The sequence below is a fragment of the Polyodon spathula genome, chromosome 11 (genome assembly GCF_017654505.1).
Source record: "Polyodon spathula isolate WHYD16114869_AA chromosome 11, ASM1765450v1, whole genome shotgun sequence".
NCBI lineage: Eukaryota > Metazoa > Chordata > Actinopteri > Acipenseriformes > Polyodontidae > Polyodon > Polyodon spathula.
Genome location: NC_054544.1, coordinates 47,297,521 through 47,319,039, shown reverse-complemented (window position 1 = coordinate 47,319,039; position 21,519 = coordinate 47,297,521). Strand labels below are relative to the sequence as shown.

The window sequence follows — 21,519 nt, the reverse complement described above, 5'->3', positions numbered from 1 at the left end:
AATAAATGATATTCATATTATTGTTTATTTAGCAGACACCTTTATCCAAGACGACTTACAGAGACTAGGGTGTGTGAACTATGCATCATCACTTACAACGTCTCACCTGAAAGATGGAGCACAAGGTGGTTAAGTGACTTGCTCAGGGTCACACAATAAGTCAGTGGCGGATTTGAACTGGGGGCCTCTGAGTTGCAAGCCCCTTTTCTTTAACCACTGGACCACACAGCCTCCTATTGCACAGCACCCTATAAAAGACATGTCACAGAATTACTAGACTGCTGCCATGGCTGCACATCTCCGCTGTTGCACTTCTCCAAGAACGGCACAAGCTCAGGGCCCACGTGGACTTTACAAAAGGTGTAGATTCGCTCAAAAACTTTGAAATGAGGCTATTTCCAGCGCTCCCCTTTGGTTTTCAGTGTGAGATGTTAGACAATCATTAACAGACTCTAGGAGAAGAATGAGTGAGGGGCAGGGAACAGAACAAAGCACTTGCGAGTAGTCTCTACAGTAACTATAGGTATGCCTGTTGTACAATCCTAGCCTCAAATGTGTATCGCTGATACCACGTTTCCACTGCACGCATGGTCCGGGATAGCCTGGTTGAACTGCTACTGCAGAGCTGAGCAGAGAAATTTCAGGGAATTAACATGCTACTTTTTGTTCATAATAAAACAAGGATTGAAAGGTATTTCATCCAGAACCATAATCCCTGAGCACTATAAAATTGATTTTAAGACTTTGCTGTTAATTTACAGGCCCTGAATGGATTAGCACCTGCTTATTTGCAAGAGTTACTGAACCTTTATCTTCCAAAACGCACTCCGAGATCACAGGATGTAGGGCTGTTGGCTATTCCTAGGGTCAACAAAAGCAACATGTGAGGTAGGGCTTTTTCTTTTAGAGCTCCTAAATTATGGAATGCTCTGCTTTCGTTTGTCAGCAAAGCTGGCACCGTAACAGTTCAAGTCAAGACTAAAAACATACTTTTATAAAATGGTTTTCTTAGTGGGTTTTAATGTAACTTTAAAATTGCTGCTTTTGTATTGTGTACCGTTATTTAAATCTATTCTTTAAATGGTCTGATTGTGGCAGTTGTATGTGTGACATGCTATACAAATGCATTGCGGTTTGTTCTTTTTTTCTGCTGTGTACTGTATAGTGCTTTGCGATTCTTTTGTATAGAAGTGCTATATAAATATAATAAATAAAATATAGGAAACCATATTGGCTCTATCCAAAAATTACCTAAACATTGGCCTTTGATCTATGAAGTTTGTAAAAGTAAAGTTCCTGTGTCAAAAAACAGAGGCCAGGAGCAAATAAAATTTCAGTATATTAATCTATTGTAGAATATAGTAGTCTTCAAAGCTGAAAGACTAGTAGAGGGCAATGGGGTGCTATGCCACAGGGGAAATACAGACATGGGTCACACGGTCTGGCACTTGGCGCCCAGTCATTGCTGCTTGCAGCTCCATTTATTATTGTGTGGTAATGGTACTTTGCATTTCAAAACAATCTAAAAAGTAACTGCTTCTTTCTATCATACAACCAAGATCTTCACAACATACTGATAAGATAAAGTAAACTCCGCTATTTCCATTCCTTTATGTTTTTGGGACACTGCGAACATCTATTGCACCACCTCCATTACACCAGCCTCAATCTTTGTGGAGAAAATACATTTACCAAGACTCAAGAGATGCTTACCAGGCCAACTGACAACATTTCCCCAGTGTCCTCACAAATTAAATCTTTTTTATTCAATTTTTGAAAATCAATCTATTTGCTGATAGAAAATGAACAATAACTGATCCAATTGCACACACCATTCCTCCACTGGGGTGTATCATGTACACAATGAGAGAGCTGCTGTTAAACAGAAAAGTGAGAAAAAGAAGTCTGAATAGTCCAAGAAAAAAATACATGACTCAAAATCAGTCCATCATTTTGTTGTAATTTTATATTACAGTTGCAGAATTCAGTTTATTCTTTAACCAACTAGTATTTTACAAGAAACGAACAGCTACTTGGAACTGTTGAACAAGCCCTTAAAACAGGACATCTTCTGTCACGTTAACAGTCAAGATCCTTGTATCCTACGAACAACTGGTGGAACAGGGAGGCAACACACGGAATAAAAAACAGAAAAAAACAACAAAATAATCATAATAATAATACAGGCCAGACAGGAAGATTTCAATAAATATAATGCAAGGGTAATTCCGGATGTAGTTTCAGGAAATGTTCCCTTTTCCCCCCAGTGGTTTCCAGCTGGGACCCAATTCATGAAACTGCTGGGACAGCAGTAGCAGTCTCACAGGGGATGCAGGGACTGAGCTGGAAATCAAAACCAGCAACTTCTGGCTCCCAGTCCTCAGCTCTAACCACCACCACCAGGCCCCACTGTGCTTACAGCACGGTTTTGTACTGTGGCCACTTAGTTGTGGTGGATGACTGTGGAGATTAGGAAACAAGGTTTTTGAAGAACTAAAATACACTAAGGAAAACTAAACAAAAACGTGTTGCCGCTTTACAAGGATGCTTTTGAAATGGCAGCTGTTCAGAAGAGAAATAGTTGGCGAGTTGGCAGCAGCCTGTGGTTCCTCAACAATCCTCCACTGTTTCAATCTCGCCCATATTCAATCGATCCGACGAAGCATTTACAGAAAATCCTGGATGAAGAAAGGTGGGGGAAATGGTCAAAGACTGAGCAAGACAGAAGATGACATCAATTCTGCTCAAGGTGATCCCTTACCTAGCAGGCTGGGGTCTGCTCGTACCATCTTCTGTTTTTTCTTTTTCTTCCCAGAGTGCACCGTCTCAAAGCTGGACTGCTGTATGGAGCTGTGATTCGATTGTAAGATAGTTTGCATCTCACTTCGGTTCACTCCCCAAATCGAATCCTAAAATAGAAGGCACAAATTAATTGGCAACAACAAAACAGCACAACTATTTAGGTCACCTGATAACTGAGGGTTCGGCAAGTGCTTTGGTTTAAAACCTTTTGTTTTACCACACTGTTCGTCTACTGCTGTTTAAGTGTAGTCTGCATGTCTAATCAGCCTAAGTTACCAAGTCTCAGGTAGCTGATTGAGGCCATCAATTTCCCCACACAATTATTCTCTCAAACAATTAGGCTACAGGATTCCTTTCTGGATATTTCAGACTGATTTTGCTCAATCTAAATTAGGTTTGTAAACATGTCCATTATTTCAGCCTTTTAGTAGACATAATGCAAGCATTGCAGCCAACAGTTTTACCCATGTTTAAATATGTGGATAAATATTTTTGAAGATAATTACATACATGACCTACAGTGCCTATAGGAAGTCTACACCCCCTGCCAATTTTCACCTTTTGTTGTCTTATAGCCTGGAATTAAAATGCATTAAAACAAACAAACAAACAAAAACATTTATCTACACATCCTATCCCACAACTTCCAAGGGAAAAATATTCTAGAAATTTGTACAAAATTAAAAATAAAAACAAATAGTTTGGTTGTCCCCCCTCCCATAACAGCAATCCTAAATTAGCTCAGGTGTAACCAATCACCTGCAAAAACCACACGCCAAGTGGCCTCCATATGTGTTAAGTTGTAGTGATTCACATGATTTCAGGATAAATTCAGCAGTTTCTGTTGGTTCCAAAGCAAAGACTCAACCATGAGCACCAAGGTGCTTTCAAAAGAACTCCAGGACAAAGTTGTTGAAAGGCACAGATCAGGGGATGGGTATAAAAAAAAAAAAAAAAAAAAAAAAAATCAAAAGGCCTTGAATATCCCTTGGAGGACAGTCAAGATGATATTAAGTGGAAGATGTATGGCACCACCAAGACCCTGCCTAGCCATTACTCAAGAAAGCCCACCTTGAATCCTGTTTGAGATATGAAAAAAAGCCACTCGGGAGATTCTGTAGCCATGTGGCAAAAAGTTTTGTGGTCTGACTAAACAAATGGAACATTTTGGCATAAACGCAAACCCAACACAGCGCATCACCCAAAGAACACCATCCCTACTGTGAAGCATGGTGGTGGCAGCTTGGGGATGTTTCTCATCGGCAGGGACTGGGGCACTTGTCAGGATAGAAGAGAAAATGAATGGAGCAAAGGACAGAGAAGTCCTTGAGGAAAACCTGCTGCCCTCTACAAGAAAGCTGAAAACGGACAGAAGTTCACCTTTCAGCATGACGACCCGAAGCACACAGCCAAAGCTACATTGGAGTGGCTAAGGAACAAAAAGTTAAATGTCTGAGTGGCCAATAGAAATCCAATTGAAAATATGTGGCATGACTTGAAGATTGCTGTCCATCAGTGCTCCCCAAGGAACTTGACAGAGCTTGAACAGTTTTGTAAAGAAGAATATTGCTAAATCTAGGTGTGCAAAGTTGGTAGAGACCTATCCCAGACTCACAGCTGTAACTGCTGCCAAGGTGCTTCCACCAAGTATTAACTCAGTTTTTTATTGAATACAGAATTTTTTTTCCCAATAAATACTTTTTCCCCCCTTAACAGTGTGGAGAGAGACTTAACAGAGTACGGTGTGTAGATAAGTGGGAAAAAAAATAATCATTTAAATGCATGAAACTGAGGCACTGACACAAAATGTGAAAAAGTTCAAGGGGGTGTAGACTTTCTACACCCCCTTCAGCACTATGTGTATAAATGAAATGAACCCTAATACGCTGCTACTAGCACTCGCACACCCACTGATGGAAGTCAACTGTTGTGCAAATAAAACATTGATAACTTTACAGTCAACTTTATACAGCCAATCTTTTGTTGCAAATCATTTTACACTTCAGGCATTTCTCTTTCCTACCGCCTCAAAAAAAACCCAGTATTTTTATGCAAAAAACAACAACTCAATGTTCACGAATCCACACTAGACTACATTACTGCACGCTTGCAAGTCTCTCTCCTACAGAATATATAAATTGTCGTCTTTTTTAGACTTTCTAGTGATCAGTGAGGGAAACATGTAGCTAATGGACATCACCTATTTGTAGAATGGAACAGCTCGCCAGACTTGCTTTAGATGAGTCTAACTGGCCAGGGAAGCCCATGTCACTTCCTTGTTTTTCTAAGCATACTTAAACTTTCAAAAAATTGCCCTTTTAACTAGTGTGTGGGTGGATGCTCTAGCCAAGGAAAGATTTTAGAGGACTGGAAAATAATAAAATACAGCAAACCTGTAAAAATCCTACTCTTCAATTTCCTAAAATGATATACAGTACCAGTCAAAAGTTTGAGTTCACTTGCTGGAAACTGGGTTTTTTCATAACTGACAATGTTTTACGTCGTATACGTTTCTGTAAATACTTGAAAATGAAAACACATGATACAATATACAAAACAGAACATATGGAGTATCAAAGCAATGTTCAAGAAAATTGAAAAAAAAAATTGTCTCAATCTTGGATTCCTCAAAATAGCCACCCTTTGCCTTAACTGCCTCACAAACACGAGGCATTAGGTTAGTTTCAACCTACATGTCTTCCCAGCTCTTCTGCAGCAATTCCCAGAGATGTAGGGCACTTGTGGGTAGCTTTGCTTTGACTCTTCTGTGCAGTTCGTCCCATACAAGTTCTCTGGAGACTGGGCAGGCCAGGTCATTAGATTGAGTTGTCCTTCACTTTCCTTCTACACCAGATAGTTCTTGCATGACTTTGAGGTGTGTTTCGGGTCATTATCTTGCTGAAGAATGAAGGATTGCCCAACTAGCCGTAATCCTGATGGAATGGCATGCCTCTGAAGTATGCTATGATAGCCATGCTGGTTGAGCTTACCATGGACTTGGTAAAGATCACCAACAAAGCAACCCCAGACCATGACACTGCCCCCTCCATGCTTGACAGTAGGAACCACACATGCAGAACTCATGAGCTCACCCTCTCAGCATCTTAAATACTTGGCGGTTTGACCCAAATATTTCAAATTTTGACTCCTCGGTCCATAAGACCGACTTCCACTCCTCAAACGTCCAGTTTGTGTTTTTTGGCCCAGGCAAGTCTCTTCCTCTTATTCTGCAATCTTAACAATGGTTTCTTTGCAGCAATTCTTCCAGTTAGGCAGTTGATGTTGAAACATCTGTACTTCTAGCAACATTTAGCCGAGTTGTAATTCAGGGGCAGTTAAATCGTCTGTTTCGCAGACTTGTGACTCAAATGAACTTGTTCTCTGATTCTGAGGTAACCCTTGGCCTGCCTGACCTTGTTCGGTCCTCATGAGTGCCAGTTTCTTCAAATCGTTTGATGGTCTTGGCCACAGAAGTTAGACACTTGCAAAGTTCTTGCGATTTGTCCTAGATTGCCGTTTCTTAAAGTAATTACATCTATAATTACATTATCTTTTTTCTTTGCTTAGGAGTATTTTGCCATTTTCTGCTCCCTTACATTCAGGAATGACAAACTTGTGCCTATGCTACCTATATTTATAGTAATCATGGACCCTCACCTGTTAACAATAATTGGTGACAAAAGGTTAATTAGGTAACATGCTAGCTAACTCAGAGAACATCTAACAAAGACACTAAGGTCAGTGTTCTTACACTGTGTTATATACATTTCAGACTTTTAACTGATTTGGGCTTCAGACTGAAATCCCCTTGCTTTGGGTGACCATTTCATTGAAATTAACAAGATCTACATTATCATTTAAAAATTAAATTTTTGAATGCAATTCACTTATGATTACCAGCTTATATAAGTACACGTATCATATAATTAAATATTAAGTTTATAAGTTTATACAGATAAAAGCATGAAAAACCTGGTTTCAAGCAGGTGTACTCAAACTTTTGACTGGTACTGTATGTGGTGTGAAAATCAGGTCATATGACTGAAATATCCAAATGATAACCAAATTGATACTATCAGAAGTTTGTCCCCCATCGACTCCCATTACATTAATTCCTATGTAGTGGTCATAAGCATGTTTGTCTACATATTTAAGCACAAATTTTAACCATTCACTGTAGAAAAAGCACGTAATGGAAGTGTTTCTAACATACTTCTCCATTCTCTGAAATGAAGGGTCTGGGCCCGTCTGGGACTCACCTGCTGCTGTTTCTGCTGCTGCTGTTTCTGCTGCTGGTTGACTCTCTGTTTGGCACGGCGCTCCAGGAAGTGCTTGGCAAACTCCTTGGCCTCAGGCGTGTCTCCCAGGTAGGCTCTCATGTAATCATGGACCTCGTAGGAAGATTCCACCTCTTTCAGGAAAGAAACAAATGTAGGAACTGCAGAAGGGAGAAGGTGGAAGTAATTACAACTGGGATTAAAGATAGAGCCCTCGTTCCTTCGTCCACTGTCTTCAACTATAAGTTTTCTTTCATTTCCTATAGCCTTAGGTCATTTAATTGTACACAGAATTTATTAACAATGCATTATTTAGCTGCTATTACTAAGTAAAGGTAGGTAATCTATGAGCAAGATACCTTTGTGTTAGATATAGTTCAGTATACAAGATAGCCCTCACCGTCTAGGTTATTGGCTGTGTTGAGTGTGTGCAGACTCTGCTCACACCACTGTGTGAAGCCATCCTGGGTCTTGTTCAGCCCCTGGAACAGCTTCACCAGCTTCTCCTCCTCCTCCTCCTTCTTACTGGCTCGGGCACTCACTCCCATAGAGTTGCTGCAGAGAACAGGAGGGGTCAGCAGACAAACAAACATTTACAAAGGAAAACATATTTTCAAACTAAACTGCTTTTTATCTTCAATTAAAATATTTAAAGTTTAGAACTAGGGCTGTCAAGCTGTCAATCTTGGCTTTAATCTCATTTAAATTGATAAAATTACTGCATCCATTCCTTTCATTGGTTTATTTTAAAATGTTTTTCTTATTACCTATAAGGCCTTACATGGTCATGGACCTTATCTTCAAGATCTGCTGACCTGTGGCTGTTCCCTAAGATGGTAATCTAATCTTCTGACAGTCCCTAAAATCCGTTGGAACTCTGTTGGAACCAGGGCACTTGGTTGTAATGCCCTTCGTCTTTGGAACTTGCTCCCAATTCATATCAGGATTGCTAGCACAATTGCACCATTTAAACCCAGTTTAAAAGCATATTTTTTAGGTCTGTTTATTTGTAGCTGGATTATATATTAGACAAGATTTTCTAAAGCACCCTGGAATGCTTGCATGAAGAGCACTATATAAATGAAATTTGTATTCTATTATCTACAAAACAACCCAGCATAAAAAACCCTGTTGTCCTACCTCTGGATTAATAGTGTTGCCCTTTTATAGTTTTATATTTACACAGAATTATACAGAAACATTGCAGCATTTGCTGTTAAATTGTTTGAACCAACTACTAAATTACAATGGAGTTTATTACTTACCTTAATGCATTTCAAATTATACTGTACATTTTCAGCTCCTTTGATTTATATAATAATTTTATAAAAAATATCTAATAATTACAGGATCACAGGCATTGCTCTCCATTTCATTTTGTTGTGCTGGCTTGCTGGCATATTATAGAACAGACAAATCCATAAATGTTTTATATCAATCTGTAGTTAATCTGCAGGTATGAACATTCAGTGTTTTAATGTAATTTAAACCATATTACATTATGGTTTTATAATGTATAATTTATACATGACTATCTTATTTATTATGGCGACACAGTATTTGTCAGGTTGAGATGAACTGATCTGTTTTCAGGTCCCGGTGCAGGGCTCCCAAAACACGCCACAGAATAAAATACTCTAGGAGTGTTTTATATGTAAGTTGATAGAGTGTAAGTTCATATAAGTGCTGCATTTTGAATTCACGTTCAAAAACACTCCCTTTCAAGACCAAAACCCTATAGCTACGTCTGCCGAAAACACTCCCCTCAAACACAACCATAGCAATAGTTTAATAATAATATGTACACACCATATTTCTACTAACTGCTTAAATAAGGCAGCTACATTTAATACATTTAGCCTATTAGTTTTACTTTGTCAATGTGAAGGGAACAGTGGAGGAAAGGCTAATATTCGGAGACAATGCCAGCATTTTATCATTACAGATGGCCAACTAATGCACAAAGTACACATAAAAACCGATAAAGGTGAACCATAATAGATATGTTCTATCATTACATACAGGAGTTATGCTTTAGTATGTCATAAACAAGTACTGTAGTACGTGTTATATAAAACAGCTCTGGTGTTCATTAAAATAGTTATTAAAACAAGATAAACCTATTCAAAACATGTTGTATAGCGAAAACATTTCTAATCGCTCAAGAATGATAGTTGTTTTTGGAGCAAAATAACTTAAACCAGTATGCTTGAAAAGGTAATCCGTTAGCCACTGATTCCAATGTACTGATCGTGTGTGTTTCTGGAACAAGTACTAACATGCATATAGTTAATTCTGGTATTTTTTTCTCAGTACTTTGTTATACAGTTGCAGTTTCGATTAGTAAATTGTTATGTTGGTTATTTTTGTGGATTTTGTTGCCAGATTGTTTTGAGCATACTACACCTGTATGTACAGACTGTCACCATTAGTATAGCAAAAATGTTTTTATTCATTGATATGTAAATATATAAGTATTTAAAAAAAAAAAAAAAATATCTGCAGTAAGAATATTCTGTGAAAAACAGACTATGCTAAGTTCGGAATGATTCTTTTGTTACGTCACATATCCCTGCCTCACATCAGCTGTGCCACAGTGACCCCCTCTAAAAAGGGAGGTTTTTCGTAAACACATTTCCTGAGCCCTTGCCTCTCCGTTAACAGGGGAAGTCATGATCTGGAAGCTATCAGCGCAGAGCACAAATAACAGATGTTGATAAAAAGCATGGTGGGGTAATACAAAAATAAGTTAAAAAAGTAAACGTCAAGAAATGACACACACACGATTAACGCGCGTTAAAGTTAATCTCCAAAGAAATGAACACGCTAATCGCAGAAGTGCGATTAATTGGACAGTCCTAGTTAGAACATTAGGTTATTATCATAACCCTGGTTCCCTGAACTTTGAAATGTAACCATTACTGAATGGCATCTCTTCTAACCAGATTTACCCGAGCACTTATATCAAAGCATCTTATTGTGTAGGGTGTCGCCTCCGCCCATGAGATAAAGATGCCAGACACATTTTCTCTTCAGGCCAGCTGTGTTAGAGTGAACACTGTGCCCCTGAAGGGTATAGAAGGCTATGTGGTCCAGTGGTTAAGGGAACAGGCTTATAATCAGGAGGTCCCCGGTTCAAATCCAGCTCAGCCACTGATTCACTGTGACCTTCTCTGTTGGGATCAGGTTGGCTAGATCGTATGCAATCCTGACCACGTCCACAATCCACCTCGACAGCCACTGTTTAGACAGGGCTTGTCCATGGAACTTGGACCCAAAGCAAGATTTCCATTACATGAGTAGATGTTAAACTTCATGCTGATTTGAACTCGGCTCTCGCCATGATAAGCACCAACTAAGATGTAGCTTTACAGTAAACTAAAGTGATCCATCTGCATCTCCATCCGTTTGTGTTGTTTTCCACCTGATGTAGATATCCTTCAGTTGCTCCAGGGATCAACTCATTTTGCCTCCCCAGTGCATCAGCTCAAACGTTGCAATGTTGGCTCCAGGGATCAAGCCAGTGCGGTCTCCCCAGCGCATCAGCATGACAACCGTCTGGATTGAGCTAAGTAGGGTACATCTCTGGGGTCTTCAAGTGGGCACCTTCCGTCTTCAGTGTTTCGTCAACTAGCGCACGACACCTCAAGAGGGCTCAACAGGGATTCTGGCGTCCCAGCATCACCCCCCTCCATCCCCCACTCAGCTCAGCCCAGCTTACTTACCTGTACATCAGCGTTGCTTTATTTCTATTGTGCTTGAGATCCCCATCCAGAATCTTTCCGTCTCAACCACAGCCAGTTGCTGCTCCTTTCTGCTGCTTCAGGTAAGTTCTTCATTGTGCGACGCAACTCTTGGCCACTGAACCCGACATCTCTGAGAAACCAGGTTGTACAGTGTGCCACAAATCCTTGCAACCCACCTCCACTGGGTAAACTCGGACTCTCCATCCTTGCTGTTCCGCTTCAGCAGTTAGTTAAGCATACCGAAGTTTCTTCCTCGCATACGTCTCATCCACAGCATCCTCCCATGGCACTTAACTATCAGATGAACAAGGCGTGCTGATCCAGACCACAAGACAATGTCTGGTCGAAGATTAGTGGTGGCAATCTCAGGTGGAAAAATAAGCCGTTGACCAACACCTGCCAGCATCTTCCAGTCTCTAGCAGCTTCCAGTTGTCCTGGGCGAGGCTTGGTTTTAAAACCTTTTCTTGGTGGTTGCTTTACTGGATGGAAGAATGTTGTCTTGTGTGTAATGCTTTGATGGAACTGGTGGCAAATTTTTGGTCAGGTTACGCTGATGCCAAGTAAACCATCCTTGGCTAAGACCCACCTTACATCCTGTCAATGTGCCTTAAATGTTGCAGGTGATGAACACAAAGGACATGAGGGATCCTCAGCCACTCAGAGGTTTAGGTTCTGTGGCAATGGGAGAACATCATATGTTGATCTGATGAGGAAACTGATCCTGCTCTGTTCCATCGTCCATAGGTCTTGCCAGCCAATCACACGTTGTTCCACACACTCTCATCTCATCTGAGGCAGCGTGGAACTCCCAACCATTTCCTGACATATGAACTGATTAAAGCTTCCAGCGTCTCAACTGTTGTCAAGGAACCTCATACACAGTCAGTGGCCACAGCAGTCTTGGCAGTAGACCAAACTGAAAGCACCAGAGTTTGTTTGCCCTTCTATAAGTGCTGCTGTTTATGCTCTTCAGCCCTTCCACTGCTTGTTGTCTAACTTCTCCCACACGAACTGTGTCCTTCATATCCCCGTCATACCATCTCCCTAGACTTTTCACTGGCTTCTCGGACACTGTAGGTATTGCCTCACCACTGATGTAGAACCTTTTATATACTACTTTACCTTTAATTGTAGAGATGCTCCTTGATTTAGTGGGCTTGAATTGCATTCATGCCCATTCAATGTTATTGGTTAATTTGCCCAATAACCGATTAGTGCAGGTTACTGTTGTAGTCATTGTTGTCATGTCATCCATGTATGCTCGAATTGGTGGTAGTCACATTCCAAAAGCCAAGTGCTCTCCTCCCACTACCCATTTGATGCCCTTTTTCCATTTCCATGGTAAAAGCCAGTGGAGAAATGGTACACCCTGCCATTATTCCAACTTCTAGGCATTGCCATGTAGTGCTGAATTCTGAAGTTGAAAAACTAAATTGCAAGTCTCTAAAGTAGGCTTTCACTAAATGTGTTATTGTCATCAGTATGCTGAAAAAATCAAATGCTGCCCAAAGTAGTTCATGTGGCACTGAACCATATGTATTAGCCAAATCCAGGAATGTCACATGGAGCTCCTTCCTCTCCTTTTTTGATGACTGAATTTGTTGCCAGATTACGCTGATGTGTTCTAAGCATCCTGGGAAACCTGGAATGCCTGCTTTTTGTATTGAAGTGTCAACGGAGCAGTTATTTAAATAGGTAGATTGACAATCTCTGAGCAATAATGCTGAAGAAAATCTTGCCTTATACACTTAATAAGGAAATAGGATGAAATTGACTGATGCTTGTAGAATCTTTCTTTTGGTATAAAGACTCCACCTGCTCAGCGTCATACTCTTGGTACAACCTGTTTTTCCCATGCCACTTTCAATTTCCACAGGATACGTAGAACTCCAGAAGCACACTTGTACACTCTATATGGAACTCCATTAGGCCCTGGAGATGATCATGCCTGTGGTTTTTTCACAGCTTTTTTACTTCTTTCCACTTAGGTGTACAGTCCTCCATTTGGCATTCGGGTGGATTGATAGGTGGGATGTCTGAAGAAATTGACATAGGCTCCTGCCTTTTTGAATCTGTGTTTCCTCCAAATCTCTCCAGCTCAACCTTAGATGATTTTAGTGTGCCATTTCTCTCACTGGCGAATATCCTTTGCAAATTTTAATGGATCTTTATAAAAGTTAGTTCTCGCACGTTCTTTTCATAGTGTTTCTGTAGGCGCTCGGCTCTGCGCAATGTTGCAAGCTTATCTTTTATGACCCTTTGTAATAGATTGAGTCTAGACTTTCCAGGAATAGTTTGTACTTTTTCCTTCCTTTTTTCAATTCCAAACCTCTCACTTCCATATGCATAGATGTCCCCAAATGTGTCCAGCTAATTTATCCATTTAACCTTTCCAAACTAAAGCAGAGATCCGTGTTTACTGTGTCCCACACAGTTCTCGCACAAGCTCTTGGCCATTTAACTCCAGGCTTGTGCCCACTGAGGTTCGCAAGGATCATTAGGTTCATCACTAGTTGTATGAACGCATGTCTTCCTCAAGTCTATGACAGGGGTGCTGATATCCTGCGAACTGTGGTTTTCTTCCTATCGCTTGACTTCATTCGACTGACTTCGTAAGTAGTACTGATCAATGCGAGGAAACAAACAATTACTCTGATTGCCGCCAACTCCGGGTGTTGTCAACCTAATACGCCAGTCCCCTCCCAGACAGAGCGTATGGAGCTTTCTCTCCGTGTCACTGGAAAGGAAGTGGATGGAAGATCCAATTCTACTGACTGGTTGATCTGGAAAGCAGAAATGCTTTTAGGGAGAAAAGCAGGATTGGGGTGGAGAGTCACTTAGTTCTGGCCTTAGCAAAACCAGCATTGGGAATGATTGCGTTTTACTTTTCTGCTTGGTGGAGGTAATAGCAAGCAGTAAACTTGTCTTTAAGGTCAGGAATTTCCCGAGCACCCGAGCCCGGTCTTGCCTGATCTTCTCCAAGCACAGTGGAAGCAATTGCAACAGTGGAAACTCCTGGGCCATCTGTGGGCCAGTGAGTCAATGCAGAGTGGGTGACCACCCTCAATTAGGGAATACCAGTGAGGACAATGAGTGGTTACATTCCCTTTAAGATTTTCATTTAGTTAGCCACTGTGGCTAAATAACAGCATTTTAGCCACACCAAATAATATTAAAGAAAACCATAAAACTGTTTTATTGTACACAAAATACAATAAACACATCCACTACAACTGTGTCCAACAACTCTCTCCCCTAAACACCACCACAGGTTTTGCTAAACACAGATATACCAGTAAGAGAGCTTTTTAGCTTCCAATGCAAGCTTGAATGACATACAAACACCACAGTGTCACTGGTAGAATTCATAATATAGGTACTGTCTGCCTTTTACAACTTCACAAGACTAAAAAATAAATTTTTTTACTGCATGATGATTTGCGGACATTTGTTTAAACTGGTTATAAAACAGTGTTTCAGCAAGCAAAAAAGTGTACTTTATTTGAAAACACGTAGATGTGTCAGACCCTACCCTTTACTTGCACAAACAGTATATTTAAAGTGCATACTAACTGATTCCCATTTAAATCAATGCCAAACTTAGTCCCACATTGTTGAAGCTGACACCCAGGGATTGCAGATTTCCTAAATTCTTAATTGGTTTGCTGATTTTCATGTGCTGCACCTTTAGATCATTTTGACGGTGTTGCAATTTGCCACTGCAGAACAAAGCAAAACTGCCAAGTAGACAGTGCTATTAGTGTATATTAATATAAATGCCTCCCTGACCAGCTGCAGCTCTAGTTCACAAGCTTGTAATTAAGTAGGATTGTATAGCCACAACGGTTTAAAAAACGGTTTATTTTACCGTATTTTTTCATCTGGGACTACTGACAGTAATATTGCACCGATTCCGACATTAAAACTCAAATTATAGTGAGATGAATCCTTCTCTTTAAAATAAATGTATTTATTCTTTTATTAACTGTTCCTCCTGAATCTTCTTGGAACCATTCTGCTACTATTTCCAAACTATATTTCAGCATATTTTAAAGAGCTAGCAAATACAACAATGGTGCGTATGTTACATAATCAAGCTAAATGGTTTTTCATTGGGCAAAATGAAATGAAACAAGAGTCTGTATTGATTCACCTACCAGCACACGTTCAAAGTAATCATGTTAGCATAGTCTTACACAAATACATTAACGTCTACGTCACCATGGCGAACTTGGTGAAAATGAATTGAGCCACATAAAAAAACATTTTGTGTGTGGTAACGTGGCTAGCGGAAACAGAGTGGACTCCTTGGTCACAAAGAGATCCATCTCAATGCACCTGAATTTTTCCCCATATGAGCTTACAAACTCCAGATAAAAGTCGCCATTCCGAACTGTAGGGGCCTCCTCTTGAAATGTCCGCTGCCCAGTTTCTCAGCCATGGCAGTGAAACTGCTCTTTGCAAAAAGCAGGTGTTCGTGAGCCCAAAGCAAAAGATTCCGAGCAGAATGACTGAGACCGGAGACAGCCCTGGTGGTTGATCACTGTGGCATGTCGATCTGTGCAGACAACACATCTCCCTTTTATTTCCTGGGGAAACTGCTAAAGCATCAAATGAACTGCCCACAGCTCCAAAACTCCCATGGGGGTTTCAACACACCAATGCCGTTCCAGACAGCACCCCAAACTAGGTTGGCATGGTCACCACATCTCTCTTCAACACTGCCAAAGCACAGATGAGCTGGTTGTTTCCACTACAAGAAAGTTTCCAAACAGTAATGAAACACTGTGAGCAGGTGATGCCGGTCCAAGACAGGGTGAAGGACCTTGTGGTTGAACCAGGCTTGGAGAGCGCTCGCATGTGGAGGAGTCCTGAGATGCTGCTGCCATCAGGCCCAAAAGTCTCATGAAGGTCCTCACCCTCACAATGGGCTGAAAAAGCTCCAAGCAGTTAGCCTCTGGAACCAGTCGTCCGACAAAGTGGCATGTTTACGTTATCGAGGCTTACGCTGAGATAGACAACCCTTCGAGAGGGCATTGGCCAGCTTTTGAATGGTTCACCGTGAATCCTAGCAGTTGGCGGAGGCTGGTGACCAGTCCTATGTGCAACAATGCCTGTGCTGGTGACTTGGTACATATCAGCCAGTCGTCCAGGTGATTGAGTCTCAGAGGTGCCAGTAAAGAGTCCATGCACTTTGAAAATGTGCGAGGAGCTAGAAAGCTGTCAAACTGCAGTGCACAGGACTCGTACATAGTCCCTTGAAAAGAGAACTGCAAATATCCCGTGGTCGGGTATTACAGGGATGTGAAAGTAGGTGTCCTGAGGTCCACTGTAGTGAACCAGTCACTTGACCTGACTGCAACAGCTGCTGCACTGTCAGCATCTTGAACCTTCATACTCTCCAGTACAGGTTGCGATGTCTCAGGTTGAGAAGCGGTCTGAGACCAACGTCCTGTTTCGGCACCAGGAAATACCTGGAGTAAAACCTTGAAAGCGGTTCTACGCATTAGCCCTAGCAGGGCCTGTATCTGGGGCTGAGGGTGCCTGTTTCACCATTGCTTTGCTAGCATATGGGCTGGGTGCTTTGTTTGGGAGGTGGCATGCCAACTCCCTGGAAGTCTCCCGCGCTTGGTGGGTGTATCAGCATCTTTTTGTTTTGATTTGAAAATAAAAAAATACAAAAAAAAGTGGGGTTACGTTAAATTCAAAGACTTGAAACTGACAAAATAAAGGATTAACCCTTTGTGGTCCTATGTCAGACCATGTCTGACATTCCGATTTTCCCTTTCCAGTCTGGAAAAAGACTCAAAAAGACGTAAAGCACCATTCAGTGGTTGAATGAAAAACCGAAAAAAAAGGGGCGTGTGAGTAAGAGCTAGCATCTGCAGCAGAGACACAATGGACACAAACAATGGAGATAGCTGCTTCCGATCTAGCGCTCAAAGAATCAGACATGTGCAGAGCTTTTTGAGATGTTATAGTAACTAATAGATTTGAAAAGCGTAAGTACTGTTAATTTGTTATAGTACACTACCTTTTACAATATGGAAGACTAAGTAGAAATGTTGGAGCATAACTTGTGGAAAAACTATTTTAGCAAATCTGAGATCCAAGGAGTATAAAAAGAAACATTGTACTGAAATTAGATGCCAGTTGTAGAGGGTAAGACAGGTTTTCCTCTTGGTGACATTCTAATTTATTATGACAAAGTGACAACCAGCGTAAACAAAGAGTAAACAATGGAGTAAATCCAGATGAAGCGCTAGAATGATTGTGGTGTGAATTGGGCAATACCAGAATATATTAAGGAACATTCTGAAACACTGCTGTGACAGTGGCCGACTGGGCTGATTCCAAAGAAAATGTAGATTTTTTATCAGCTCAGAGTCAGCTTCAAAAGAGCATTCTAAACACTTGCAACAATATTAAATCAAAAAATACTGAAGCAATTAAATATTGCTTCAGACTAGACTAATCATCACCAGCATAATTTTCTTAACTGTCTAATGTGTAGTAATTATGCCCTCTAGTTGATAATGGAGGCAATGTCAAACTGAAATGAACTACAATAATTTACATTTGAGAAAGATTCCAGATAACAAAATTTAAATTCAACAAGAGAGAAATAATTCTGCAAGAATTATGATATAAAAATTATTTGAAAAAGTTATTATACAAGACTTTTTTGAGGATGCAACATCGATAATGGATAATTGCAAAGCATATGACATGGTTTATTTAGATTTCCAGAAAGCTTTTGACAAAGTCCCGCACAAAAGATTAATTCTCAAACTGAACGCAGTTGGGATTCAAGGAAACACATGTACATGGATTAGGGAGTGGTTAACATGTAGAAAACAGAAAGTACTGATTAGAGGAAAAACCTCAGAATGGAGTGTGGTAACCAGCGGTGTACCACAGGGATCAGTATTAGGTCCTCTGCTATTCCTAATCTACATTAATGATTTAGATTCTGGTATAGTAAGCAAACTTGTTAAATTTGCAGACGACACAAAAGTAGGAGGAGTGGCAAACACTGTTGCAGCAGCAAAGGTCATTCAAAATGATCTAGACAAGATTCAGAACTGGGCAGACACATGGCAAATGACATTTAATAGAGAAAAGTGTAAGGTACTGCACGCAGGAAATAAAAATGTACATTATAAATATCATATGGGAGATATTGAAATTGGAGAAGGAATCTATGAAAAAGACCTAGGAGTTTTTGTTGACTCAGAAATGTCTTCATCTAGGCAATGTGGGGAAGCTATAAAAAAGGCTAACAAGATGCTCGGATACATTGTGAAAAGTGTTGAATTTAAATCAAGGGAAGTAATGTTAAAACTGTACAATGCACTTGTAAGACCTCATCTTGAATATTGTGTTCAGTTCTGGTCACCTCGCTATAAAAAAGATATTGCTGCTCTAGAAAGAGTGCAAAGAAGAGCGACCAGAATTATTCCGGGCTTAAAAGGCATGTCATATGCTAAAAAAATTGAATCTGTTCAGTCTTGAACAAAGACGACTACGTGGCGACCTAATTCAAGCATTCAAAATTCTAAAAGGTATTGACAGTGTCGACCCAAGGGACTTTTTCAGCCTGAAAAAAGAAACAAGGACCAGGGGTCACAAATGGAGTTTAGAAAAAGGGGCATTCAGAACAGAAAATAGAAGACACTTTTTTTACACAGAGAATTGTGAGGGTCTGGAATCAACTCCCCAGTAATGTTGTTGAAGCCGACACCCTGGGATCCTTCAAGAAGCTGCTTGATGAGATTTTGGGATCAATAAGCTACTAACAACCAAACGAGCAAGATGGGCCGAATGGCCTCCTCTCGTTTGTAAACTTTCTTATGTTCTTATGTTCTTTTGTCTGCAGTATCATCTACATTGCTTTTTTGCAAACTCCATACGTGCTTTAAGATGAGGCTTTTTGAGTAATGGCTTCTTTCTTACACCTGTCCATACAAGCCAGCTTTGTGTAGGGACAGGCTTATTGTTGATGTGTGAACACTGACTCCCATCTCAGACACAGAACTTTACAGACCGCTCAAGGTCACTGTTCGCTTCAGCGTGACATCCTAAACCAGTTTCCTGCTTGCCCAGCTGCTCAGTTTGGGAGGGAGACCTGATCTGGGTAGTATGATGCATCTTGCACTTCTTAATGATGGACTTCACAGCGCCTTTGAAATTTTCTTTTACCCTTCTCCTGCTCTGTGCCTCTCTACCACTTTATCCCTGACTTGTTTTGAAAGCTCCTTGGTCTTCATGGTTGCTTTGTTGGATCACTATGTGGAGTTGCAGCTTGAAAGTCTTTATAGAACTGAGGGAAATTATCTACAAGTTAAACCACTTTGAGTACACACAGACTGAAACAATTTCACTAATTTTGTGACCTTTCAAAAAATAATTTGCACCTGAGCTGATTTAGGGTTGCAGTAGCAAAGGGGTTGAATACTTAAGCAACTGAGATTAATCTGTTTTTCTCTGTAAATCTTACTTATTTATATTTTAAGCATTTTTTTAATTTTATCAATGATGTCGAGTAGTTTGTCTAGATTCTACATGTAAAGCCTAATTTGAAAGCGTCGTGGAGTTCGCTCAGGTACCAACAAAATGTGAAAACTTTGCAGGGGGGTGAATACTTCTGCAAATCACTGTGTGTGAATTAAATATCCATAGTGTTTCAGCTGCAGAATCATAAAAATAAATTATAAGCACTTGCTTCTTCAATATCAATACAATATAGCCAACAATTTAGTCTGGGCTTTGTAATAAAATCAAAGTCATTGTGAAAAAAGGTATTATACACTTCTATCGAGTGCTGAAACACTAATGCAAGTCATTCTACACATCATATTATAATAATAATAATTATTAGCAGTTGAAACAAAATACACATTGAATCACAATAGTGTGATATTGCTACACTACTTCTTTCTCATCTGCCTGTCCTCTGTCCTAGTTACTACCAACAGCTCAAGCTATGCGAGCCCCACTGCACTCCACAACACTCCTCAGGCTCGGAGGGACTTAATTTTGCAGCTAGCCCTGGAGCTACGTTAGAAACATTTTGATAAGAGACACAAAAGCCGGCTGGCAAATGCCCTTCAACCTTCAGCTAGCGGAATAAAAGACAATGCCAGGTTGCTAAATGCAATAAAAAAAAAAATTAAAAAAAACTTGATGTCTGTGCCCGTTGTGAAAAGGCAGTCTGTGACAAATGCACTGGTACAGTAGAAAAGCGTGTTTTCTATGTATATTGTACTGAGAAAGCTGTAACAGAACTCTGAGCGAGCCTTTGAACTCTGTTTCACTCAAATCGCTTTTAATGCTATTTTTATAACTAGTTTTATAACTTATAAATTTTACATGTGCATCAGCTTTCTACACTTGTTTACACAAGTTTATTACGTAAAGTTTATTTTATTACAGTTTTTAATGTTTATGTATGCGTGCTCGTTTTGAAAAAATTATTTTCAATGTAAATACAAGTGCCTGCTATGAAAATGTATGATGTTCATAAATAAAAATATTAAGTTGCATCCGATTGTTTATTTTTCATATTGAAGCTGTTTTAAAACTGAGCCACACATGAGTTCAGACATTTATTTTCATAATGATTCTAGACATATCTATGCTATCTTAATCCTGTTTAAGACAGAGTTGAAAATAAGATTGTAGTAAGGCAGTTAACACCGTGCATTTTTTGGTGCATAGTGAAAGACCGCTCAAAACTTAAAATGTCCCTTCTATATAAATATCTACATCCACCTTAAACCTTCCATTTGTCCGAGTACTCGGAAGAGGTACGCCTTCACACATGCCTAAAGAAAGTCTACACCCCCTTTAAAAATTCACCTTTTGTTGCCTTATAGCCTGGAATTAAATTTTTTTTTTTTTTTTTATTCATCTATCTATACATCCTACCCCACAACTCCCAGTGAAAACAGTATTCTAGAAATTTGTAGAAAATTAATTAAAAATAAAAACTGAAATAGCTTGATTGGTTAAGTGTCCACCCCCCTTGTAACAGCAATCCTAAATTAGCTCAGGTGTAACCAATCACCTACACACCTACAACCGACCGTGGACGGGAGTTTCCAGGAGGCGGCGCTCAATTGGCTGAGTGTCACCGGGGGGTTTCAGGCCGGCCAGGGTGTCCTCCGCTCACCGCGCACCAACAACCCCTGTAGTCTGGCCGGGCATCTGTGGGCTTGACTGTTAGCTTCGTTGTCCTCCCATGCTGTATCTGCATGGTGAATCCACAGTGTGTAAAGAAGTGTCGGCTGACAGCACACGTTTTGGAGGACAGCGTGTGTTCGTCTTCGCCACTCCAGCATAGGGGTGGTAGTGGTGAGTAGAGCCTAAATAATAATTGGCCATTTTAAAATTGGGAGAAAATAAAAAATAATTGGCAACAACTAAATTAAAAAAAAAAAAAAAAAAAAAAAAAAAAAAAAAGCGCCACACCAAGTTAAGTGGCCTCCACCTGTGTTAAATTGTAGTGATTCATATGATTTCAGGATACATTCAGCAGTTCCTGTAGGTTCCTTCTGCTGGGTAGTGCATTTCAAAGCAAAGCCTCAATCATGAGCACCAAGGCGCTTGCAAAAGAACTCCGGGACAAAGTTATTGAAAGGCACAGATCAGGGGATGGGTATAAAAAATATCAAAGGTCTTGAATATCCCT

General features: G+C 40.2%; 1 protein-coding gene across 7 annotated transcripts in view; it reads right to left on the bottom strand.

Annotated features, from left to right (window-relative positions):
• Positions 1–1,962: 1,962 nt before the first annotated feature.
• The window catches only part of gigyf2 (GRB10 interacting GYF protein 2), a 119,358-nt gene continuing 99,801 nt past the window's right edge, over positions 1,963–21,519 (bottom strand). For all 7 annotated transcript variants that reach the window (XM_041263860.1, XM_041263864.1, XM_041263862.1 and 4 more), the window contains 4 exons: positions 7,480–7,634; positions 7,062–7,240; positions 2,762–2,909; positions 1,963–2,678 (listed from right to left, as the gene is read on the bottom strand). In XM_041263860.1, the coding sequence (XP_041119794.1) occupies positions 2,611–2,678; positions 2,762–2,909; positions 7,062–7,240; positions 7,480–7,634 (550 nt within the window). In that variant the 3' untranslated portion in view covers positions 1,963–2,610. The remainder of the gene's footprint in view (positions 2,679–2,761; positions 2,910–7,061; positions 7,241–7,479; positions 7,635–21,519) is intronic.